Genomic DNA, 26352 nt, shown 5'->3' on the forward strand with positions numbered 1-26352 from the left:
CCCTCCCTAACCCGGACGACGCTAGGCCAATTGTGCGTCGCCCCACGGACCTCCCGGTCGCGGCCGGCTGCGACAGAGCCTGGGAGCGAACCCAGAGTCTCTGGTGGCACAGCTAGCGCTGCGATGCAGTGCCCTAGACCACTGCGCCACCCGGGAGGCCCATTGTGCATGAAATTTGAGGGGAAAAATAAGCTTTTTGTTCACATGGAACATTTCTGAGATCTGATATTTCAGCTCATGAAACGTTTTACCAACACTTTACATGTTGCGTTCACATTTTTGTTCAGTATAGATGTGGACAGTTATTTTATCAGGATTTTCTAAGGACTGCACATCGTTGCATCGTCAATTTGCATGTTCTGTTACTGTGAATTACCATATTCTAAATCTTAAAGATTTACTATATTATCTAATCAGCTTAAGCACTTTAATACATATTGGTCCGGTAAATTTCTAAAATGTTCAGTAAATTTTTAAAATGCTATCGGTTAAATGTCCGTCGCCACGGAAACCCTGGTCTGAATAAGTTTTTTGTCGTTGTGATCCACAGGAGCCACGATGGACCAGCTGGACCTGCAGCCCACAGGGGACTCACCGTTAAGGTAACTATAGGGCACACACACACACACACACACACACACACACACACAGTAGAGTAGGCTTCTTTCTCTTTTCTCTCTGTTATTGATCTCTCTGTTTATTGGTTATTGATTTGTAGTTAATGTTAAATTGGGATCCTGAACGTTTCGGTAAATCCCTAACCGTCCCCCCACAAAATTCTAATCACAATGCGGCTGGCTGCTCTTTCTCTTCGCTGATGATGCCAGTGTGTGTTCAGTCTTCGGTCTGTCCTTTAGAATATCCTAGCCAGCATAAGGCACTACATCGCGTTGAGGCGTCACTACAGCCCCGGGTTTGATCCCAGGCTGTGTCACAGCTGGCCGTGACCGGAAGCCCCATGAGGCGGTGCACAGTTGGCCCAGCGTCGTCCGGGGTCAGGGGATGGTTTGGCCTGGCCTGGGATTTCCTTGTCCCAAAGCACTCTTGCGACTCCTTATGGCGTGCCTGCAAGCTGATTTCGGTCGTCAGTTGGACAGTTTTTCCCGACGCATTGGTGCGGCTGGCTTCTGGGTTAAGCGAGCGGTGTGTCTAGAAGCAGTGCGAAGCTGTCAAGGCGAAGGGTGGCTACTTTGAAGAATCTCATAAAATATATTTAGATTTGTTTAACACTTGTTTGGTTACTACATGATTCCATATGTGTTATTTCATAGTTTTGATGTCTTCACTATTATTCTACAATGTAGAAAATAGTAAAAATAAAGAAAAACCCTTGAATGAGTTGACGTGTCCAAACCTTTGATTGGTACATATATCCATTGATGATCGGCCCCTGCTTTATTTTAGCTGCGAGAATCTTAGGAGTGGATTCAAGATTTAGTTTTTTATTAAATGTATTTGGTAATTAACAAACTTTTTTTAAGTACTTTATTTTCTCCAGGCAGCTCTATTATTTGATTGACAGTTCTGGTCGCCTAGTGATGGCAGTTAGTCCCGCCTCAGAAGCGGTATTCCTTGACAGTAAAATGGTGCATCAACCAGGGAAGTTATTATTATTATTGTTATTTGTCTGAATCTAAAAAGCCGTTGCGAACCCTTACAGACAAACATGCCGCTTTCAAAGGTATATGACTGCGTTAGTATTCAGTCTGTTCTGTGTACCTAATATAAACTGTATACGTTCATTTTTTAAAACTGGTCTACCTTCAGACGAGTCTTGCCTGGTGTCAACGTTACAGGCTGGTGGCGGAGGTGTAATGATGTTTCCCTGGTACACGTTAAGTCCCTTGATACCAATTGAGCAAGGTTTCCAAGCCCTGAAGAATTCAGGCTTTTCTGGAGGCAATGGGGGGGTCCAACCCAGTACTAGATGGGTGTACCTAATAAACTGTATACGTCTATTCATTTTTAAAACTGGTCTACCTTCAGACGAGTCTGGTGTCAACGGTACAGGCTGGTGGCATATGCCTGCGTTAGTATCCAGTCTGTTCTGGAGGCGAAGGGGGGTACGACCCGGTACTAGATGGGTGAACCTAATAAACTGCGGTCATGCATGCCTAATTGGACCATTATTCTGCATTGTGAATTGACGTGGAATTTAATCATTTTTTTCTTATCGTTTTAATTATATATATATATTTTTTAATAATTTTATGGCCGTTTAAACGTTAAGCAGAATTGTCCATTTGTCACATCCCTTGGTTGTTTATTGGTTGGTTATTTGCTGTGTGTTTCAGGGTCGAGGAGGTCCACCCTTCTCCAACAGGGTCAGACGTTCTCTCAACCCTCTCCTCTACAGAAACACTGAGTACGATGTCTGGGTCAAGTCCAAGAGAGGTACATTTTTAAGATAATTCATTTGAATCCAATTCCCATCAATTACATCCAAATAAGTATTTCTGTCTTTTAGAAGACATGGACACTAAGGGATATAGAAAGCACTTTGTCCATACGGCTAGTCTGACCGCTGATACAGCAGTAGGTCATCTGTAGGTCACGTGCTGTTAACCTGTGTACGGCAGCTAGCCTAGCGGTTAAGAGTGTTGGGCCAGAGACCGAAAGGTCACTGATTCAGGATCCCCTGAACAGGCAAGGTGGGTGGGTGGGGGGGGGGGGGAAATCTGCCTTTCTGTCCTTGGGCAAGGCCGTTAAACCCCCCCCAACAACTGTTCCCCGGGCGCTGGTGATGTTAAGGGCAGCCGCATCGCTCTGATTTAGGGGTTAAATGCGGGAGACACATTTCCGGTGATGCATCGTTGTGCAACTGAAGGATACCTATCAAGGTTAATAATATACACATTTTTTTGAAATTTTATTTGACCTTTATTTAACTAGACAAGTCAGTTAAGAACAAATTCTTATTTCCAATGACGGCCTACCGGGGAACAGTGGGTTAACTGCCTTGTTCAGGGGCAGATTTTTAGCTTGTCAGCTCAGGGATTCGAACTTGCAACCTTTCGGTTACTAGTCCAATGCTCTAACCACTAGGATACCTGCCGTCCCTACACTCTAACCACTAGGTTACCTGCCGTCCCTACACTCTAACCACTAGGTTACCTGCCGTCCCTACACTCTAACCACTAGGTTACCTGCCGTCCCTACACTCTAACCACTAGGTTACCTGCCGTCCCTACACTCTAACCACTAGGTTACCTGCCGTCCCTACACTCTAACCACTAGGTTACCTGCCGTCCCTACACTCTAACCACTAGGTTACCTGCCGTCCCTACACTCTAACCACTAGGTTACCTGCCGTCCCTACACTCTAACCACTAGGTTACCTGCCGTCCCTACACTCTAACCACTAGGTTACCTGCCGTCCCTACACTCTAACCACTAGGTTACCTGCCGTCCCTACACTCTAACCACTAGGTTACCTGCCGTCCCTACACTCTAACCACTAGGCTACCTGCCGTCCCTACACTCTAACCACTAGGCTACCTGCCGTCCCTACACTCTAACCACTAGGCTACCTGCTCTAACCACTAGGCTACCTGCTCTAACCACTAGGCTACCTGCTCTAACCACTAGGCTACCTGCTCTAACCACTAGGCTAGCTGCTCTAACCACTAGGCTAGCTGCTCTAACCACTAGGCTAGCTGCTCTAACCACTAGGCTAGCTGCTCTAACCACTAGGCTAGCTGCTCTAACCACTAGGTTACCTGCCTCCCCCGATGACCAACAGTATTTGGACACCTGCTCGTTCAACATCTCATTTCAAAATCATGGCATTAATATGGAGTTGGTCCCCCTCCTTTGCTGCTATAACAGCCTCCACTATTCTGGGAAGGCTTTCCACTAGATGTTGGGACTTGCTTCCATTCAGCCACAAGAGCATTAGTGAGGTCAGGCACTGATGTTTGGCAGTTAGGGCCTGGCTCGCAGTCGGCGTTCCAATTCATCCCAAATGTGTTTGATGGGGTTGAGGTCAGGGCTCTGTGCAGACCAGTCAAGTTCTTCCACACCGATCTACACAAACCATTTCTGTATGGACTTTGTTTTGTGCACCGTGTCATTGTTATGCTGAAACAGGAAAGGGAATTCCCCAAACTGTTGCCACAAAGTTGGAAGCACAGAATCTTCTAGAATATCATTGTATGCTGTAGCGTAAAGATTTCCCTTCACTGGAACTAAGGGGCCCGAACCATGAAAAACAGCCCCAGACCATTATTCCTCCTCCACCAAACTTTACAGTTGGCAATATGCATTGGGGCAGGTAGGGTTCTCCTGGCATCCGCCAAACCCAGATTTTTTCTGTCGGACTGCCAGATGTTGAAGTGTGATTTGTCACTCCAGCTTTTATTTTTTTTATTTTTATGCTGTCAAATACAAAAGTTTCAGTTTTTCTTTTTTGGGGATTAAATAGTTTATCAATTGTTTTTTAAAAATTTTAGTTTCAGTTGTCATTTACTATAATAACCTTGGTATCTGTGGTGGTGTCATGGTGATTTTGTTAACCTGTTATAACTTGTTTACTTCCTGTTTCAGCTCAGCAGAAGCTGGATTTCTGCATCGCCGCTGGGATGCAGTATACAGTGGGAGACAAGTGCAAGGTACGGTGTGTGTGAGGTCTTCTCTCCACTGACTGTTTTTTGTGTGGATGCTCTCTGATAGTGTAGTTCTGTCCCGCCCCCTCTAGGTTCGCCTTGACAACGGTGGACGTTACTATGGCGCCTACATCCAGGAAGTGTCGCCTGACAACGGGCCTGTCACTGTCTTCATAGAGGAACTGGGCAAGAGGTAGGTCATCTTTCTCCTTTTATATTATCTTTGTTCTCTGATTTGCTCTTTATTTATTTATTATATAATATTAATTTGTGTGTTTGTCCAGACACACTGTGTCCCTCTGGAACCTGCGCCCTCCCACAGATGAGACGTTGTCCTGGAGCACGGTGGCCCGAGACGGAAAGAGACTGAACAACGGCTCTACTCCAAACTCTGGTAAGGACCCTACAACCCATAGCCCCCTAATCTCTGGTAAGGGCCTTAATAACCTTTCTAGGACACACGTTCCGCTAGCAGAACCCCTCAACAACATTCCGCTGAAAAGGCAGCGCGGGATTTTTTATTTTTTTTGAAATATGTAACTTTCACACATTAACAAGTCCAATACAGCAAATGAAAGATAAACATCTTGTTAATCTACCCATCATGTCTGATTTAAAAAAAAATAATAAATAATAATAATAATAATAATAATAAAAAAAAAAAATGCTTTACAGCGAAAACACACAGCCATTTTCCCAGCCAAAGATAGGAGTCACAAAGAGCAGAGAGAAAATTAATCAATAACCTTTGATGATCTTCATCAGATGACACTCATAGGACATCATGTTACACAATACATGTATGTTTTGTACGATAATGTGCAGATTTATATCCAAAAATCTCAGTTTACATTGGCGCCATGTTCAGAAATGCCTCCAATATCCGGAGAAATTGCAGAGAGCCACATCTAATAACAGAAATACTCATCATACACTTTGATAAAAGATACATGTTTTACATAGAATTAAAGATACACTTGTTCTTAATGCAACTGCTGTGTCAGATTTCAAAAAAACTTTGCGGAAAAAGCAAACCATGCAATAATCTGAGAGGGTGCTCAGATAGAAACAACATTTCTCCGCCATGTTGGAGTCAACAGAAATATGAAATTACATCATAAATATTCCCTTTGATTATCTTCATCAGAATGCACTCCCAGGAATCCTAGTTCCACAATAAATTGTAGTTTTGTAAGATAATGTCCATTATTTATGTCCAAGTAGCTACTTTTGTTAGCACGTTTAGTACACATATCCCAACGCTCGTTCAGGTCCAGGCGAACTTCGGACGAAAACTTCAAAAAGTTATATTACAGGTCGAATAAACTTGTCAAACTAAGTATAGAATCAATCTTTAGGATGTTATCATAAATATTCAATAACGTTCCAACCGGAGAATTCCTTTGTGTCTATAGAAGTAATGGAACGCAAGTCGATATGATGTGAAATGCTCGTGACCTGGCTCTATGCCAGACCACTGACTCAAACAGCTCCCATCCGGGTCAATATCACAGTAGAAGCTTCATTCAACGTTCTACAGACTGTTGACATCTAGTGGAAGGCGTAGGAAGTGCAAACAGATCCATATCCCACTGGGATTTCAATAGGCGATGAGTTGAAAATCGACCAGCCTCAGAATTCCCACTTCCTGTTTGGATTTTTTTCTCAGGTTTTTGCCTGCCATATGAGTTATGTTATACTCACAGACATCATTCAAACAGTTTTAGAAACTTCAGAGTGTTTTCTATCCAATATTAATACTAATATGCATATATTAGCATCTGGGACAGAGTAGGAGGCAGTTCACTCTGGGCACGCTATTCATCCAAAGTGAAAATGCTGCCCCCTATCCCTAAAGTTAAAGCCACTAACTCTATGAAAACCTCTTGCATCTTCCCAACAGTATTCTTGAATAACCTTTTCCTGCTCTGGATTCGAGAGCAATCAGTCTTTGATCGTGTTCTGGAATATATTTGTTTTAGAATGAGCTGTGTTCTGTTGTTGAACACTCCCAATCCTTCCCTCTCTCTCTCTCTCCAGATTGGGAGGGCAGGGGAAGAGGAAGGAAGTCAGGGAAGCCTTCGACGCCGTCGGCAACGCAGTCTGTCTCCCAGGCTAAAGGACCCTCCCAAAGTGGTGGGCGTGGTGTCCAGAAGCAGCACTCTTGGCCCCCGCAGGCCACTGTAGAGGAGGGAGGGGTCCGGAGCACCCTCCACCTCAACACCAGGTCTGTTTGGACCCCAATACTACATTTTTAAACAGATCTTAGATGGAAAACAAACCACAGTAGAACGTTTCAGTGAAAAGTATTCAGACCTCTTCCCCTTTTCCACATTTCGTTAAAATGGATTTATTTGTTTTTTCCCCTAATCAATCTACAAACAATTTCCCTATAATGACAAAGCAAAAACAGGTTTTAAGAAATGTTTTGCAAAACCCTGAAGTATGACATTTACATAAGTATTCAGACCCTTTACTCAGTACTTTGTTGAAGCACCTTTGGCAGCGATTACAGCCTCAAGTCTTCTTGGGTATGAAGCTACAAGCTTGGCACACCTGTATTTGGGGAGTTTCTCCCATTCTTCTCTGCAGATCCTCTCAATCTCTGTCAGGTTGGATGGGGAGCGTCGCTGCACAGCTATTTTCAGGTCTCTCCAGAGATGTTAGATCGGGTTCAAGTCTCAAGGACATTCAGAGACTTGTCCCGAAGCCACTCCTGTTGGAAGGTGAACCTTCACCTCAGTCTGAGGTCCTGAGCGCTCTGGAGCAGGTTTTCATCAAGGATCTCTCTGTACTTTGCTCCGTTCATCTTTGCCTCGATCCTGACTAGTCTCCCAGTCCCTGCCGCTGAAAAACATCCCACAGCATGATGCTGCCACCACCATGCTTCACCGTAGGGATGGTGCCAGGTTTCCTCCAGACGTGACGCTTGGCATTCAGGCCAAAGAGTTCAATCTTGGTTTCATCAGACCAGAGAATCTTGTTTCCCATGGTTTGAGAGTCTTTAGGTGCCTTTTGGCAAACTCCAAGCGGACTGTCATGTGCCTTTTACTGAGGAGTGGCTTCCATCAAGCCACTCTACCATAAAGGCCTGATTGGTGGAGTGCTGCAGAGATGGTTGTCCTTCTGGAAGGTTCTCTGGAGCTCTGTCAGTGACCTTCAATGCTGCAGAAATGTTTTGGTACCCTTCCCCAAATCTGTGCCTCGACACAATCCTGTCTCGGAGCTCTACGGAAACTTCCTTCGACCTCATGGCTTGGTTTTTGCTCTGACGTGCTCGGTCAACTGTGGGACCGATGTGAATCGTTTCAGGAAACTAGGTGTATGTCGTGCGTCACTACTTCACTTCATTAAATGTTTTATCAAAAATGCGTTTTGGGGCAGAAATGCCTTCTGGGACATGTGACCTTTCACGTGCCTTAATAACAAACTTGTATTTCTATAAAATTGTTAAATTACGAGCCTATTTGCTTTAGCCATGGATTAAGCACGGAACCTTCCCATGATTGGCTTAAATAACGTATGGGCTGGACATGCCGAGAGATGAGTTTGTATTGGTCTGCCATGTAGCAAGCTTCTGTCTATAACGTGAGCTGTTCAGTATGTGTTGACGGCCCTTTCTACCGCACCGGTTTTTGAAAGATATTAACGTTAGCCATCGAGAACTACAAAGATTTTGCTACTTTTCTCAGCAACATTTGATGTCCTGAATTTAGCAGCCGCTATCGACCGATCAGTTGGGAAAAAGTGATGGGTTACTTTCTGCACATGCCACGGTCCGTGTGAACCGGAGTGACTCGATACAACGCTGGCCAAACCAGATGTAGCTACAAACAAAAGAGTTAAATGGTTCCAGTCTGCCAATATTCCAATGTAAAAAAACACATTTTCAAATTTTTATGCTTAAGACCGAATCCAGGTGGTCGGTCACATATGGACAGGTGTGTGCCTTTCCAAATCAGGTCCAATCAATTGAATTTACCCACAGGTGAACTCTAATCAAGTTGTAGAAACATCTCATGGATGATCAATGGAAACAGGATGCACCTGAGCTCAATTTCGAGTCTTATAGCAAAAGGGTCTGAATACTTATGTAAAATAAGCTATTTCTGTTTAAAAAAAATAAACATTTGCAAAAATGAATAAACCTGTTTTCACTTTGTCATTATGGGGTATTGTGATGTCATTATGGGGTATTGTGATGTCATTATGGGGTATTGTGATGTCATTATGGGGTATTGTGTGTAGATTAATGAGGAAAATGTTTTATCTAATCCATGTGTGAAAAAGTCAAAGGGGTCTGAATACTTTCCGAATGCACTGTTACTAACACATGGACGTCGTTAAGGAGAGCTCTTATGGTGAATAGGAAAGAACAGAAAGCCCCCGTCCACATTGAGAATATTCCTGTATTGACGTTTCCATCCACCGGGGATCTTCCTCCGGGGTCACACACTGAATTGGAAACGTAGTTGGATGCAGTTCTTTTTTAAAGAATGTGTGGAGTTTCTTCTTACACATGGTCACGCTATGGTTTTGTTCAGAGTGCCAGCGTGGAGTGGAGGAGGCAGCACCAGCCAGAACACCAGTCCTGTACAAACCCTGTCAGTACCAATACCTGGACTACCTTGGGTTGTACCAGGAGCAGGGCCAGTACCAATACCAGGACTGATGGGCCTCCAGCCCAACCCTGCTAACAGCAGCTATAGGTACAGGAGAGGGTGGCATGGCGTTGACTAGGTGAAATATCTGTCGTAGGTATTTAACCCTAATTGCTCCTGTAAGTCGCTTTTGGATAAGAGCATCGGCTAAATGACTCAAATGTAAAATGAGTGGGAGAGGAGGACAGTTAAAGCAGGGCCACAGACTAACATTTTTCAGTTGGTGGCACCCAGCCCATGATTCTGGTCGCAAATCTTTTTTGCGGCTTCATTTAATGAGTATCATTTTCTGAAGTCATTCACAGCTTTATTAGAAAGTCTAGTCGACTACCGAGATGGTATTCACAGCTTTATTAGAAAGTCTAGTCGACTACCGAGATGGTATTCACAGCTTTTATTAGAAAGTCTAGTCGACTACCGAGATTCTATTCACAGCTTTTATTAGAAAGTCTAGTCGACTACCGAGATGGTATTCACAGCTTTCATTAAAAAGTCTAGTCGACTACCGAGATGGTATTCACAGCTTTTATTAGAAAGTCTAGTCGACTACCGAGATGGTATTCACAGCTTTTATTAGAAAGTCTAGTCGACTACCGAGATGGTATTCACAGCTTTTATTAGAAAGTCTAGTCGACTACCGAGATGGTATTCACAGCTTTTATTAGAAAGTCTAGTCGACTACCGAGATGGTATTCACAGCTTTTATTAGAAAGTCTAGTCGACTACAGAGATGGTATTCACAGCTTTATTAGAAAGTCTAGTCGACTACCGAGATGGTATTCACAGCTTTATTAGAAAGTCTAGTCGACTACCGAGATGGTATTCACAGCTTTATTAGAAAGTCTAGTCGACTACCGAGATGGTATTCACAGCTTTTATTAGAAGGTCTAGTCGACTACCGAGATGGTATTCACAGCTTTTATTAGAAAGTCTAGTCGACTACCGAGATGGTATTCACAGCTTTATTAGAAAGTCTAGTCGACTACCGGGATGGTATTCACAGCTTTTATTAGAAAGTCTAGTCGACTACCGGGATGGTATTCACAGCTTTATTAGAAAGTCTAGTCGACTACCGAGATGGTATTCACAGCTTTATTAGAAAGTCTAGTCGACTACCGAGATGGTATTCACAGCTTTATTAGAAAGTCTAGTCGACTACCGAGATGGTATTCACAGCTTTATTAGAAAGTCTAGTCGACTACCGAGATGGTATTCACAGCTTTATTAGAAAGTCTAGTCGACTACCGAGATGGTATTCACAGCTTTATTAGAAAGTCTAGTCGACTACCGGGATGGTATTCACAGCTTTATTAGAAAGTCTCGTCGACTACCGAGATGGTATTCAACAAAAAACGCTGTGATTCAAACTATTTAAATGTGCAACCTAATCCAGTGATTGTCATGCAAAAAGGGCTCCAGATGTTTTATAAATTAAAAATAAATTAAAGAGATTAATTTGCCTGCGTCTATATCATAGGCTAGTTTATTTGGGGCTAATTCATCACCTGAATAAGTGGAAACTCCACACACATTGACTCGCTAACTCTACATGTAATACCCGCTGCTAGTAGCCATGTATTCATCCTAACTCTACATGTAATACCCGCTGCTAGTAGCCATGTATTCATCCTAACTCTACATGTAATACCCGCTGCTAGTAGCCATGTATTCATCCTAACTCTACATGTAATACCCGCTGCTAGTAGCCATGTATTCATCCTAACTCTACATGTAATACCCGCTGCTAGTAGCCATGTATTCATCCTAACTCTACATGTAATACCCGCTGCTAGTAGCCATGTATTCATCCTAACTCTACATGTAATACCCGCTGCTAGTAGCCATGTATTCATCCTAACTCTACATGTAATACCCGCTGCTAGTAGTCATGTATTCATCCTAACTCTACATGTAATACCCGCTGCTAGTAGCCATGTATTCATCCTAACTCTACATGTAATACCCGCTGCTAGTAGCCATGTATTCATCCTAACTCTACATGTAATACCCGCTGCTAGTAGCCATGTATTCATCCTAACTCTACATGTAATACCCGCTGCTAGTAGCCATGTATTCATCCTAACTCTACATGTAATACCCGCTGCTAGTAGTCATGTATTCATCCTAACTCTACATGTAATACCCGCTGCTAGTAGCCATGTATTCATCCTAACTCTACATGTAATACCCGCTGCTAGTAGCCATGTATTCATCCTAACTCTACATGTAATACCCGCTGCTAGTAGCCATGTATTCATCCTAACTCTACATGTAATACCCGCTGCTAGTAGCCATGTATTCATCCTAACTCTACATGTAATACCCGCTGCTAGTAGCCATGTATTCATCCTAACTCTACATGTAATACCCGCTGCTAGTAGCCATGTATTCATCCTAACTCTACATGTAATACCCGCTGCTAGTAGCCATGTATTCATCCTAACTCTACATGTAATACCCGCTGCTAGTAGTCATGTATTCATCCTAACTCTACATGTAATACCCGCTGCTAGTAGCCATGTATTCATCCAATAGTAAATCAGCCTTCCAGTTGTAGCCGATGCAATGGCCAAATGCGCATAATCATTTTGCGTGCTCTGTATCTCCAAGTCCTGTAAAATAGTTGCTGTTGAGGTCACAGTTGAACATTTTTATTTTTATTTAACCAGGTAGGCCAGTTTGAGAACAAGTCCTCATTTTACAACTGCGACCTGACCAAGATAAAGAAAAGCAGTGCGACCAACAACAACAGAGTTACACATAAACAAACGTACAGTCAATAATACAATAGAAAAGAAAAATAGAAAAATCTATGCACAGTGTGTGCAAATGTAGAAGAGTAGGGAGGTAAGGCAATGAATATGCCCTAGAGGTGAAAATAATTACAATTTAGCAATTAACACTGGAGTGATAGATGTGCAGATGATGATGTGCAAGTAGAGATACTGGGGTGCAAAAGAGCAGAAGGGTAAGTAATAATATGGGGATGAGGTAGTTGGGTGGGCTATTTATAGATGGGCTGTGTACAGGTACAGTGATCGGTAAGCTGCTCTGACAGCTGATGCTTAAAGTTAGAGAGGGAGATATAAGACTCCAGCTTCAGAGATTTTTGCAATTCGTTCCAGTCATTGGCAGCAGAGAACTGGAAGGAAAGGCGGCCAAAGGAGGTGTTGGCTTTGGGGGTGACCAGTGAGATATACCTGTTGGAGCGCGTGCTACGGGTGGGTGTTGCTATGGTGACCAGTGAAATATACCTGCTGGAGCGCGTGCTATGGGTGGGTGTTGCTATGGTGACCAGTGAGATATACCTGTTGGAGCGCGTGCTACGGGTGGGTGTTGCTATGGTGACCAGTGAGCTACGGTGGGGCTTTACCTAGCAAAGACTTATAGATGACCTGGAGGCAGTGGGTTTGGCGACGGATATGTAGTGAGGGCCAGCCAACGAGAGCATACAGGTTGGTGGTGACAGTGTTTCCTAGCCTCAGAGCAGTGGGCAGCTGGGAGGAGATGCTCTTATTCTCCATTGACTGTACAGTGTCCCAAAACTTTTTGGAATTAGTGCTTACAGGAAGCAAACTTCTGTTTGAAAAAGCTAGCCTTAGCTTTCCTAACTGACTGTGTATATTGGTTCCTGACTTCCCTGAAACGTTGCATATCGCGGGGGGCTATTTGATGCAGAACGCCACAGGATGTTTTTGAATATGTGTGTATTTATATATATATATATATATATCTGCAGAAAGCTGAGAACCTCCTCTATTCAACTGTGACAATATGATAGCGGTGTTGCGCCAGCAATTGGATTTTAAAATGTTATAAGATGAGAACACCTTTTTTCTCCTGGAGCATTTTTTTCCCTGCGTAGAGGAGAGAGAGAGAGAGAGCGTCTCGCTCGACACAGTAGCAGGCCCCAGCAAAACGGGGACAGACAGGCAGACACTTTCATTACGTCCGGTGGTGTATGGGGAGGGCAGCAAGTCCTGTCCGGCGGGTGTATGGGGAGGGCCGCAAGTCCCGCCCGGCGGTGTATGGGGAGGGCCGCAAGTCCTGTCCGGCGGGTATATAGGGAGGGCCGCAAATCACCTTCTCAGAACTTTTTCTTCTAATTTTTTTGGACTACAGAAAATGTAACATTGTTAGTTTGGTATATGTAGACACACATGGTGCTGGAGATAATTTGTGTATGAATATGTTAAGTAATGAAGTGCCCTTTTTAACTGTGTGGCTGGTTATTAACTGTGTGGCTGGTTATTAACTGTGTATCAGGAGACCGTCTTCCAGCTCTGTGTCAGAGGCAGCAGCAGTAGCAGCATTTGGTCTATCAGAGGCACAGCGTCAAGCCAGAGAGGAGGAACAGAGGAACATGGCCCTGCTGGAGATAGAGCTACGGGATGAGAGAAGCTTCCCTGCACTGGGGGTGAGGAGGCGTGTGTCTGGGGGGGTGGGGAGGAGGCGTGTGTCTGGGGGGGGGTGGGGAGGAGGCGTGTGTCTGGGGGGGGGTGGGGAGGAGGCGTGTGTCTGGGGGGGGTGGGGAGGAGGCGTGTGTCTGGGGGGGGTGGGGAGGAGGCGTGTGTCTGGGGGGGGTGGGGAGGAGGCGTGTGTCTGGGGGGGGTGGGGAGGAGGCGTGTGTCTGGGGGGGGTGGGGAGGAGGCGTGTGTCTGGGGGGGGTGGGGAGGAGGCGTGTGTCTGGGGGGGGTGGGGAGGAGGCGTGTGTCAACATGTTTATTTGTTAAGACTATACTTAACCCATGATAAACTTCTCCCTCTGTCCCCGCTGTCTCTGTCCCCGCTGTCTCTGTCCCCGCTGTCTCTGTCCCCGCTGTCTCTGTCCCCGCTGTCTCTGTCCCCTCTGTCTCTGCTGTCTCTGTCTCTGTCCCCGCTGTCTCTGCTGTCTCTGTCCCCGCTGTCTCTGCTGTCTCTGTCCCCGCTGTCTCTGCTGTCTCTGTCCCCGCTGTCTCTGCTGTCTCGCTCTCAGGTGGTGTCTAATGCCAGTGAGGGGAAGAAGAGGACAGGCAGAGGCATGGTGAGTTACATACTAAACACTCTGTCTGGAGGGCCTGTGGGTGCGTTTGTCTGTCTGGAGGGCCTGTGGGTGCGTCTGTCTGTCTGGAGGGCCTGTGGGTGCGTCTGTCTGTCTGGAGGGCCTGTGGGTGCGTTTGTCTGTCTGGAGGGCCTGTGGGTGCATTTGTCTGTCTGGAGGGCCTGTGGGTGCGTTTGTCTGTCTGGAGGGCCTGTGGGTGCGTTTGTCTGTCTGGAGGGCCTGTGGGTGCGTTTGTCTGTCTGGAGGGCCTGTGGGTGCGTTTGTCTGTCTGGAGGGCCTGTGGGTGCGTTTGTCTGTCTGGAGGGCCTGTGGGTGCGTTTGTCTGTCTGGAGGGCCTGTGGGTGCGTTTGTCTGTCTGGAGGGCCTGTGGGTGCGTTTGTCTGTCTGGAGGGCCTGTGGGTGCGTCTGTCTGTCTGGAGGGCCTGTGGGTGCGTCTGTCTGTCTGGAGGGCCTGGGGGTGCGTCTGTCTGTCTGGAGGGCCTGGGGGTGCGTTTGTCTGTCTGGAGGGCCTGGGGGTGCGTTTGTCTGTCTGGAGGGCCTGGGGGTGCGTTTGTCTGTCTGGAGGGCCTGTGGGTGCGTTTGACGCTAATCTTTACCTGTTGTGTTTTGTAGAGGAGATCAACACTAGACGAGGAGAGGAAGACCCCATCACCTCCTACTCCTAACCTTCCTCCTACCACCACTACTCCTAACCTTCCTCCTACTCCTAACCTTCCTCCTACCACCACTACTACTCCTAACCTTCCTCCTACCACCACTACTACTCCTAACCTTCCTCCTACCACCACTACTACTCCTAACCTTCCTCCTACCACCACTACTACTCCTAACCTTCCTCCTACCACCACTACTACTCCTAACCTTCCTCCTACCACCACTACTACTCCTAACCTTCCTCCTACCACCACTACTACTCCTAACCTTCCTCCTACCACCACTACTACTCCTAACCTTCCTCCTACCACCACTACTACTCCTAACCTTCCTCCTACCACCACTACTCCTAATGTGGCTCCTTCCATCTCTCCTTCTGTTCCTCTCTCTACTCCGGTCTCTGTTCCTCTGCAGTCCTCCATCTCCTCCTCCTCCCATCCCCCTGCCTCCTCACCCCCCACACCTGTCTCTGCCCCCCCTCCCTCCTCCCTCATTCCTTCCACCCCTTTCCATGTCAACCCCTGGTCTAAAACAACTTCTGCTGTTCCTGTTGTCCCCACCCCTCACCTCGTCCCCACCCCTCACCTCGTCCCCACCACTCACCTCGCCCCACCTGTGTCTGGGGTTTTAACTGCCCCCCCTCTGGTGACCTCTGTGCCCAACATGGTGACCTCTGTGCCCAACATGGTGACCTCTGTGCCCAACATGGTGGACCAATCCCCCCAGACAATACAGACTGTTCCTCTCAACCCCCCCTCTCTCAATCTCACCCACCCCTCCTCTCTTCCTCAATCTGGTCAACCCTATCTACCCCAATGTTCTCTTTCTCAGCCCCACCTCTCCCAGCCTTCTGTCCCCCTGGATCCTCCGTCCTGTGAGGTCTCCTCAGCCTACCCCCCAGGTAACATCCCCTACAGTGTTTCTACGATGTTAAATTGATCCACTCACCTTTTTTTTTGTTTTCTATGTTACCTAATAAAGAAGTGATTTACTCGTCTCACCTGTCCCTCTCCGTGTAGTTTACCTCTCAATTCATCTCAACGCTGCCACTTGGCAGGATTTGTTAAAGAAAGAGTACAAATCAGAATTGTCTTTCCTCTTCAACAGCTTTATCCCACACGGGTGTACCCCCCACTTCCTTCCTACCCACCGACCACCCACCTCATCCCCCCAACCACTCTCCTCATCCTTCCTCCCACCCTTCCCTTCCCCCCGGGCTCTCCCCAGCCCCCCTCCAGCCCCCGCCTGTCACCCAGCCCCCCCTGTCGTTCCACCAGCTGGCTCATCTCTACCAAGACCCCCTGTTCCCAGGGTTCCCTTTGTCTGACAAGGAAGAGATCGTCCAGACACCCCCTTACTCTTATATCCACACTGGAGAGGACCTGCCACGGGGTGAGTAGTGAAATATAGATTATATTATTGTCCCCCTAACCCTACCCACCCTACCCCTATTTGTAGTAAACTAATGGACAACAACACTTAAGCTTCTACTTCCAGCTTATACATACCAGAGGTGTGGACTCGAGTCACATGACTTGGACTCGAGTCACATGACTTGGACTCGAGTCACATGACTTGGACTCGAGTCACATGACTTGGACTCGAGTCACATGACTTGGACTCGAGTCACAAATATGGTGACTTGCAACACGACTTTGACTTGAGCCTTTTGACTTGATAACCTCACCGACCTGACTTGATACCCTCCTCAAGCCCAAATATATAAAATTATGCTATTTAAAAAGGTGTGTAGCGCATCAACTCTTCGTTTAACGGATTACAGTTTGAATCGGACAGCAGCCAATCAAATTGTGCCAGCTGAGAAAAAGTTGTGCGTGGCAGTGCAGAGGAACATCGGCAGGTGAATTCAGATGGAGCCCTTGGAAAGATGATACACAAAATTATTATTTTCGGTTATAAAAACAACGCTGTATCAACAAAAATGGATTGCAACTCGTAACGTTAAATCAATGAGCCTCCACACAGTCAGTCAGTGCGGGAACGTGATCATTGCACCCAAGATTGAGCTACAACTGGCTAGGCAGCTGGTAGCCTAAATCCTGCCTGATGTTTCTTAAAACAAGGTTGGGCGATTGTGTACAAGCCTACATCGCCCGATTGCGCCCCATAGCGATCCACGATAGTCGATCACTATTGGAGGGCCTGTCGATCACTATAGTCGATCACTCTTTCTTATGGCTACCCATGTATTTCCATGGAAATAAAGTTTATTTGGAATGAAATAAATATATTTTTTAAAGCATTCATGATTTGCGGAAATGTAATATACTAACTATTACTCTTGTTAAAAATATGAAATGGTTTTACATTTAGTGAGTTTAGGACTTGAGACTTGCCTGTCTTGACTTGGGACTTGACTTGGGACTTGACTTGAGTGCTAAGACATGACTTGGGACTTGAGTGCTAAGACTTGAGACTTGACTTGTAAAACAATGACTTGGTCCTACCTCTGATACATACTATATACATTTTACAGACTCAATCCATTTTTACAATAGTTATATTTAGTTTGTTTTTAGTCCCATCCTTCAGCTCCACGCAACCCTCCCATCTATCGCTGAACACCATCCAGTTTTGATTTATATTTATCATATTTTGCTGTTTCACAAAAGCTCAGAACCTTTCTGTTGTCATATATTCTGTAAATTAACGATAAAATTGTTTTGCTCAGAGTATTATTGATTGATTATGACTTTTCAAATCACACAGTAGTGCAATTTCAGAGTTAGCTCCAGGTAAATGTTGCAATTCTTCAGCCATTTCTGGACCTGTGACCAAAAACAGGCTTCATATGGACAGTACCAAAACAAATTATCTAACGATTCTGCCTCTTCGCAGTAAAATCTGCAGAGCTGAGATGGTTGCATCACCCATATATAGAACATTCTATTGGTTGCAAGAATTTTGTATAATTTAAATTGAGAAACTCAGTTTTGAATCTGGTGTCGTTTTGCGTATCAGTTCATAAACGATGTGACATGGAATCGGTACGTCAAAAATCTCTTCCCAACTATTTTGCAATCTACATGGCACAGCTGTCAATTTTTGGGGTCCTAAAATGAAACTGGTATACTTGATTATTTATCACAATTTTCTTTAGCCGATTTTGGTATTTAATTCAGGGCAGACAGACAAGTTCCTTACTTTCTCCCCCTTCCACTTGCCTCTTGCGTTTTTGCGGTAATTCTACAATTAGTTTTTAGTTTGTAATTTTGGGTAGAGTAGACATTTCCATATGTTTTTGTTAGCGGCATGTGTGACAACACCACCAGTCCTTTATATGATATAATTTATAAAGATTATACTTGTTTAAAAAAAAAATATATATATATATATTTAAATCAATTAGTATATTTGAGTTTAACCACAATATTTGTTGTATTTTCCTTTCCATGGTAGCAAGATCTTATCTATTTTTTGCCAACTTTTTATTCAGATGTATCTGAGAATTTCTTTATTTCGGGATATGTATACCGAGTATGTCCGCATCACCGTCAGACCATTTTATTAGTAAACTACACGGTAATGTAAAAGTGATATTGTTTTAGTAATCCAATAAGTAATATAGTACATAATTTGGTTTTAATCCAGAGAGGATAGCAAAAGTATCTAGATCCTCTCTGAGGCCGTGGAGGGATTCTAATTCTAAAAGTATCTAGATCCTCTGAGGCCGTGGAGGGGTTCTAATTCTAAAAGTATCTAGATCCTCTGAGGCCGTGGAGGGGTTCTAATTCTAAAAGTATCTAGATCCTCTGAGGCCGTGGAGGGGTTCTAATTCTAAAAGTATCTAGATCCTCTATGAGGCCGTGGAGGGGTTCTAATTCTAAAAGTATCTAGATCCTATGAGGCCGTGGAGGGATTCTAATTCTAAAAGTATCTAGATCCTCTATGAGGCCGTGGAGGGATTCTAATTGTGGATTTAAAAGTAAACATGAGTCATAAGCGTACAATGATGCCTTTGTGTTTAAGCCCTGGATTTCTAGACCTTTGATATTAATATTGGATATGATTTTTAACAGCTAACATTTCGATGGCCATAATAAATATATATGCTGATAGTGGACAACCTTGTTTAACTCCTCTTGACAGTTTAATACTTTCTGAGAAGTAGCCATTATTTACTGTTTTACACCTAGGGTTACTATACTTAACTTTAACCTATTTATATAAGAGATTCTCCAAAATGTAAATATTCCAGGCATTTATATGTAAATTCTAGTCGTACTTTATCAAAAGCCTTTTCAAAGACAGCTATGAAAACCAGGCCTGATTTCCCAGATTCTTCAGTGTTCTATTGTTTTTCCCGTACTTGTCTTATATTATCTTCAATGTATTGTCCATGTAAAAAACCTGCCTGATTAGGATAAATAATATCTGACAAAACCGTCTTTTTGTTGTTGTCTAAATACTCTCTACAGATGTCAACATCCTGAGGTTTTTCTTCAACCTTGGTGTGAAGGTAATGACCTAACTACATTGCCTAACAGCGTATCTTGGTAGCTCTTAACAAGTGTCTATAAATACGCTACTGACCAACGCACTATTTTCCCTCCCTCCCTCCTCCCTCCCTACCCCTCTTTCCCCTCCAGGCGTTCACCAACCCCATGTGGCCCCCCCACTCTTACATCCTCCCTCTTCACCAGGCCTACAGCATGCAGCCCAAACTACCCTTAGTCTCCCTCCCCTCTTCCCACTGGTACCCCTCCCACCCACCCCAGGAGGGGTACGGACACGCCCACCCTCAGTACACCCCCCCCTCAGGTTTGGGGGGCCTCCATCTGCATGACAACCTCCAGAGATCAACCCCCCAATCAGCTGCAGAACCTCCCCAGCATATGGAATTCAGATACGGGCAGGATGATCGCTCCGCCCTGGGGTACCCTTCCAACCGCCACCTTCACCCTGCCTCAACCCAGCCCGTGCCGTTCCAGCCCCGTATGGGTGGCTCTTTACCCTGGTGTGGTAACGTTACCCCGCGACCGAACGCCTACGCTGGGGTATGCTCTGTACCCACACCCCTGACACAATACTCTCCACAAGCACCCCAACCTGCACCTACCAACCAGTACCCTCCCGCACCCCAATCTGCACCTCCCAACCAGTACCCTCCTACACCCCAATCCTCTACCCACACTTCTCAAGCTCAGCCCTACACTCCAGCTCCAGCCACCTCCCCTCCCTCTGTACCCCAGTACCAATCAGCGTCTCTGGGGTACCCTCCTCCGAGGCTGCCCAGTGGGAACCAGACCCAGGGACAGCTGGATCCTTGCCCCGCCAGCGGTGCCTCTTCACTGGGTATGAGGTCCAGCCACAGCCCCCTGGAGAACCATAATGCTAATACTACCTCTGTTGTCAATATTACTACTGCTGCTGCTGCTGCTGCTACTACCTTGTCTAGTACTACTGCTTTCAACACAGAGAGAGGTGAGTGCTGACCTCTCTACATTTTTATGTGATCGATTTTTTTTATTTTTGGGGGGGTTCCAACTTATCACTCTTTTTTACTTGTTTACACAAAGATGTAGAGGGTGAACACGTTCTCTCACTTTACAAACAGAGGATTTAGAGGGTGAACACGATCTCTCACTTTACAAACAGAGGATTTAGAGGGTGAACACGTTCTCTCACTTTACAAACAGAGGATTTAGAGGGTGAACACGATCTCTCACTTTACTAACAGAGGATTTAGAGGGTGAACACGATCTCTCACTTTACTAACAGAGGATTTAGAGGGTGAACACGATCTCTCACTTTACTAACAGAGGATTTAGAGGGTGAACACGATCTCTCACTTTACTAACAGAGGATTTAGAGGGTGAACACGATCTCTCACTTTACTAACAGAGGATTTAGAGGGTGAACACGATCTCTCACTTTACTAACAGAGGATTTAGAGGGTGAACACGATCTCTCACTTTACTAACAGAGGATTTAGAGGGTGAACACGATCTCTCACTTTACTAACAGAGGATTTAGAGGGTGAACACGATCTCTCACTTTACTAACAGAGGATTTAGAGGGTGAACACGATCTCTCACTTTACTAACAGAGGATTTAGAGGGTGAACACGATCTCTCACTTTACTAACAGAGGATTTAGAGCTAATTTCAAGCCTCCCATTTCTCTAGTAGGGACCTTTTTTTTATGTTATTTATGGTAATCAACGATATCAGCAAAATGTCCAGGATAAGTGGACAGTTTGGTCGGTCTCTAATGTTCGGTTTATTGTCTCAGCTTTACAGACTGTTCATGCAGGCTTCACAGACGGAGGACAGGGAGACATGAAGATGGCTGGCACTCTGCTAGTGAACGCTCCTCTTCCTCCTACTGAGCAGGTAAGTCTTGATGGAGCAGTAATGGGGTCGTGGGCTACATCGTATGTCAAAGTATTGTAAAAAAAGGTGCATGGTCGGAGAGAATGTTAGCATTTTAGTTAACCCTTACCCTTACTTTAACCTAATTCTCCTAACCTGCTGCGTTAGTTCTCCTAACCTGCTGCGTTAGTTCTCCTAACCTGCTGCGTTAGTTCTCCTAACCTGCTGCGTTAGTTCTCCTAACCTGCTGCGTTAGTCCTCCACACCTGCTGCGTTAGTCCTCCACACCTGCTGCGTTAGTCCTCCACACCTGCTGCGTTAGTCCTCCACACCTGCTGCGTTAGTCCTCCACACCTGCTGCGTTAGTCCTCCACACCTGCTGCGTTAGTCCTCCACACCTGCTGCGTTAGTCCTCCACACCTGCTGCGTTAGTCCTCCACACCTGCTGCGTTAGTCCTCCACACCTGCTGCGTTAGTCCTCCACACCTGCTGCGTTAGTCCTCCACACCTGCTGCGTTAGTCCTCCACACCTGCTGCGTAGATGGGCTATATGGTCCACTGTGTTACACTATAGATGGGCTATATGGTCCACTATGTTACACTATAGATGGGCTATATGGTCCACTGTGTTACACTATAGATGGGCTATATGGTCCACTGTGTTACACTATAGATGGGCTATATGGTCCACTGTGTTACACTATAGATGGGCTATATGGTCCACTGTGTTACACTATAGATGGGCTATATGGTCCACTGTGTTACACTATAGATGGGCTATATGGTCCACTGTGTTACACTATAGATGGGCTATATGGTCCACTATGTTACACTATAGATGGGCTATATGGTCCACTGTGTTACACCATAGATGGGCTATATGGTCCACTGTGTTACACCATAGATGGGCTATATGGTCCACTATGTTACAATAATACACTATATGGTCCACTATGTTACACCATAGATAGGCTATATGGTCCACTATGTTACAATAATACACTATAGATGGGCTGTATGGTCCACTATGTTATAATAATACACTATAGATGGGCTGTATGGTCCACTATGTTATAATAATACACCATAGATGAGCTATATGGTCCACTTTGTTATAATAATACACTATAGATGGGCTATATGGTCCACTATGTTACAATAATACACTATAGATGGGCTATATGGTCCACTATGTTACAATAATACACTATAGATGGGCTATATGCTCCACTATGTTACAATAATACACTATAGATGGGCTATATGCTCCACTATGTTACAATAATACACTATAGATGGGCTATATGCTCCACTATGTTACAATAATAGACCATAGATGGGCTATATGCTCCACTATGTTACAATAATAGACCATAGATGGGCTATATGGTCCACTATGTTACAATAATAGACCATAGATGGGCAATATGGTCCACTATGTTACAATAATACACTATAGATGGGCTATATGGTCCACTATGTTACAATAATAGACCATAGATGGGCTGTATGGTCCACTATGTTACAATAATAGACCATAGATGGGCTATATGGTCCACTATGTTACAATAATACACTATAGATGGGCTATATGGTCCACTATGTTACAATAATAGACCATAGATGGGCTATATGGTCCACTATGTTACAATAATAGACCATAGATGGGCTATATGGTCCACTGTGTTACAATAATACACCATAGATGGGCTATATGGTCCACTGTGTTACAATAATACACCATAGATGGGCTATATGGTCCACTATGTTACACCATAGATGGGCTATATGGTCCACTGTTAAAATAATTTAAACATTCAATATCCGTAGTAACTTTCCTCGCGTGATTTTTTCTTAGTGGAATGGGGGGAAATGAGTGGCAGCGCACAAGAGAAACTGATTACCACTATTCGCTTTGGGCGAAGGACCAACACGATCCACGGGATCCTTGCTGAAAGGATCGTCAAAAAGCAGGAAGAGGTTGCTAAGGTGCTTGGTTCGGTTTCTCCATCCGCTGGCAGACGCAACGCGACATCCCTATGTCAGACCAGAAGAATTGAAGGAAGATACGGTCAGATACGTCTTGTTGACACCAACAGTTGACCTGCCATACTACCGTCGTCAGCTTACTGGGTGGGGGCTTTGTTTTGAAAGACAAACTCATCTGTAAGAACGGCAGCTTTCTCAAGAGTCAGATCCTTGTGCTCATAAATCTCGGAAGCAAACCTTTCGTGAAAGCAATTCTTGAACTGCTTGAGAAGTATGTGTCTTTTTTTAAGTCAAGGTCCTTGACCTCTTTGAGAACCACACCACCGACCCAAAAGACATGCTTTGTTCCCTTTCCAACTCAACATGGCATTGTGATCGGTCTTTCGTAATTTACGCAACCGTTTGTCTGTGTGCCTCTGGGACCAACTCGTAAGCCTGAAGGATAACATCTTTTAACAGTGTCGTAAGCCTGAAGGATAACCTCTTTTAACAGTGTCGTAAGCCTGAAGGATAAGATCTTTTAACAGTGTCGTAAGCCTGAAGGATAACATATTTTAACAGTGTCGTAAGCCTGAAGGATAACCTCTTAACAGTGTCGTAAGCCTGAAGGATAACCTCTTTTAACAGTGTCGTAAGCCTGAAGGATAAGATCTTTTAACAGTGTCGTAAGCCTGAAGGATAACATCTTTTAACAGTGTCGTAAGCCTGAAGGATAACATCTTTTAACAGTGTCGTAAGCCTGAAGGATAACCTCTTTTAACAGTGTCGTAAGCCTGAAGGATAACCTCTTTTAACAGTGTCGTAAGCCTGAAGGATAACCTCTTTTAACAGTGTCGTAAGCCTGAAGGATAACCTCTTTTAACAGTGTCGTAAGCCTGAAGGATAACCTCTTCTAACAGTGTCGTAAGCCTGAAGGATAACCTCTTTTAACAGTGTCGTAAGCCTGAAGGATAACCTCTTTTAACAGTGTCGTAAGCCTGAAGGATAACCTCTTTTAACAGTGTCGTAAGCCTGAAGGATAACCTCTTTTAACAGTGTCGTAAGCCTGAAGGATAACGTCTTTTAACAGTGTCGTAAGCCTGAAGGATAACCTCTTTTAACAGTGTCGTAAGCCTGAAGGATAACCTCTTTTAAGTGTCGTAAGCCTGAAGGATAACGTCTTTTAACAGTGTCGTAAGCCTGAAGGATAAGATCTTTTAACAGTGTCATAATCTGAACTCTGGTCGAGAGGGAAAGGGACAGTACACTTTCTGAGCCTTTCCCACCAGAACACTTTGGAAGAGCAGTGACCAAATGTCTGGCGGCCATTTTAGGGAGGTGGCAATCCGCTCCGAGTACAATATGCATCCACTTCCTTTTTCATTGAATGGCGGTACAAGTCGGCTGTTCCCGAACTATGTTGAGGGTGCAGGATCTTGTTCTCCATGAATATGGTAGTCTCTCTAATCACCTGACACTCTGCTGTGTTCAAAATACACTTTTGGGTAAACGTCCATTTTGAACTTTTGAAATGATTCCACCGATCTTACAACCCCTCAAGGTTGGATGTCAGTGACCCTTTACCCAAACGTGTATTTTGATCGACTTACGTTTTAGTCATGGGATTTTGATGTTGATTTCGTCTGTTTCTGATTCTGTATTGTTACTAATCTCTCTACCCACTCTCCCTTTCTCAGGTCACATGGGTCCCCGAGGGTCACCTGACAACAACATTAAGTGGCGAGGCCATTTTCAAGGATGTATCCGTCGGCATGGCGATGCAGGGTGCGGGCGACGCCCCCATGACCCAGAGGGGGGCGGAGTTTAACATGAAAATGACCAATGAGACGACGGCGGGGAGCTGGGGCGAGACTTCGTATTTAATGACACTGCCCCTGGCTCCAAGCGGCGAAACATCATTGGACTGGGAGGGAGGGGAGGGGCTAGACCCTAATGACCCCACCCTCAGAAACGGAAAGAAGTTCTACAGTCGCTCTTTCAGAGGTGGAGGAGGGAGGGGAGGACACGAGGAGGGAGGAGCTAGAGGGTACAGAGAGAACCGTTGGAGGGGGGAGAGACGGGGGGTAGGAGGTTACCGAGGAGTGGGGAGGAGAGATAACAGGGACGGTTTCCGGGAGCGAGACCGAGGGGACAGGAGGCAGGAAGGAAGAGGAGACTACCAGGGTAATGCCACCTCTAAAGGACAAAATGTGAGGGGTCGGGGGAGGGTCTACCACTACAATCAACAGCCATCCAATGGCAGAGAGGCAGGCTACTCTAGTGGGCTGAGGAACCCCCCTTATACAGATTTGTGAGATTTGATTGGCTGATATGGCTTTATTGGGATTGTTTATCATTTTTGTTTTGTTTTCTGGTATTTTAATCGTCTTGTTTGTGGGACTCTATAGCTGTCGTTGGACTCGTCTTTAAAAAGTGTCTCCATGTTAATGTTGCCTTCTGGACTCGGGCTGTGTCCCATATTTAGTGCACTATTGATCACGCTCTATAGGGCCCTGGTCAAAAGTAGTGCACTATATAGGGAATAGGGTGTCATTTGAAAGATGTTAAACCTGTACAGATAGGTATTCAGTGTTTGCATTTTCTGTTTAATAAAACTTTGCTGTATTTAGTCATTGCCTTTCTTTTCCTGTTTCAGAAAAATGTATTTCTGATGCGATCCAGTAACCTGCGTTCCAAATGGCTTCCTATATATATTTAAATAAATATATATATATATATATAGGGATTATGTATATACTACCATTCAAAAGTTTGGGGTCACTTAAATGTACTTAAAAAATATATATAAAAAAAAAAATTTGATCAGAAATACAGTGTAGACATTTAATGTTGTAAATGACTACTGTAGCTGGAAACGGCTCATTTTTTAAAAGAAAATCTACATAGGCGTACAGAGGCCCATTATCAGCAACTATCACTCCTGTGTTCCAAAGGCACGTTGTGTTAGCTAATCCAAGTTTATCATTTTGAAAGGCACTGGACAGAGAAACTCTGCCTAGAAGGCCAGCATCCCGGAAGTTGCCTCTTCACTGTTGACGTTGAGACTGGTGTTTTGCGGGTACTATTTA

The 26352-nt window shown here is 44.9% G+C and overlaps 1 protein-coding gene across 1 annotated transcript in view; it reads left to right on the forward strand.

Moving 5' to 3' along the window:
- otud4 (OTU deubiquitinase 4) overlaps positions 1–25893 on the forward strand; it is a 31596-nt gene extending 5703 nt beyond the window's left edge. Inside the window, exons 8-21 of the mRNA XM_038975937.1 lie at positions 551–602; positions 2295–2394; positions 4546–4610; positions 4697–4797; positions 4889–4998; positions 6645–6831; positions 13532–13682; positions 14241–14288; positions 14919–15861; positions 16068–16352; positions 19400–19440; positions 19571–20405; positions 21216–21316; positions 24961–25893. Of these exons, the coding sequence (XP_038831865.1) occupies positions 551–602; positions 2295–2394; positions 4546–4610; positions 4697–4797; positions 4889–4998; positions 6645–6831; positions 13532–13682; positions 14241–14288; positions 14919–15861; positions 16068–16352; positions 19400–19440; positions 19571–20405; positions 21216–21316; positions 24961–25578 (3637 nt within the window). The 3' untranslated portion in view covers positions 25579–25893. The remainder of the gene's footprint in view (positions 1–550; positions 603–2294; positions 2395–4545; positions 4611–4696; positions 4798–4888; positions 4999–6644; positions 6832–13531; positions 13683–14240; positions 14289–14918; positions 15862–16067; positions 16353–19399; positions 19441–19570; positions 20406–21215; positions 21317–24960) is intronic.
- The last annotated feature ends 459 nt before the right edge of the window (positions 25894–26352 follow it).

This window comes from Salvelinus namaycush, chromosome 36, assembly GCF_016432855.1.
Source record: "Salvelinus namaycush isolate Seneca chromosome 36, SaNama_1.0, whole genome shotgun sequence".
Taxonomy (NCBI): domain Eukaryota; kingdom Metazoa; phylum Chordata; class Actinopteri; order Salmoniformes; family Salmonidae; genus Salvelinus; species Salvelinus namaycush.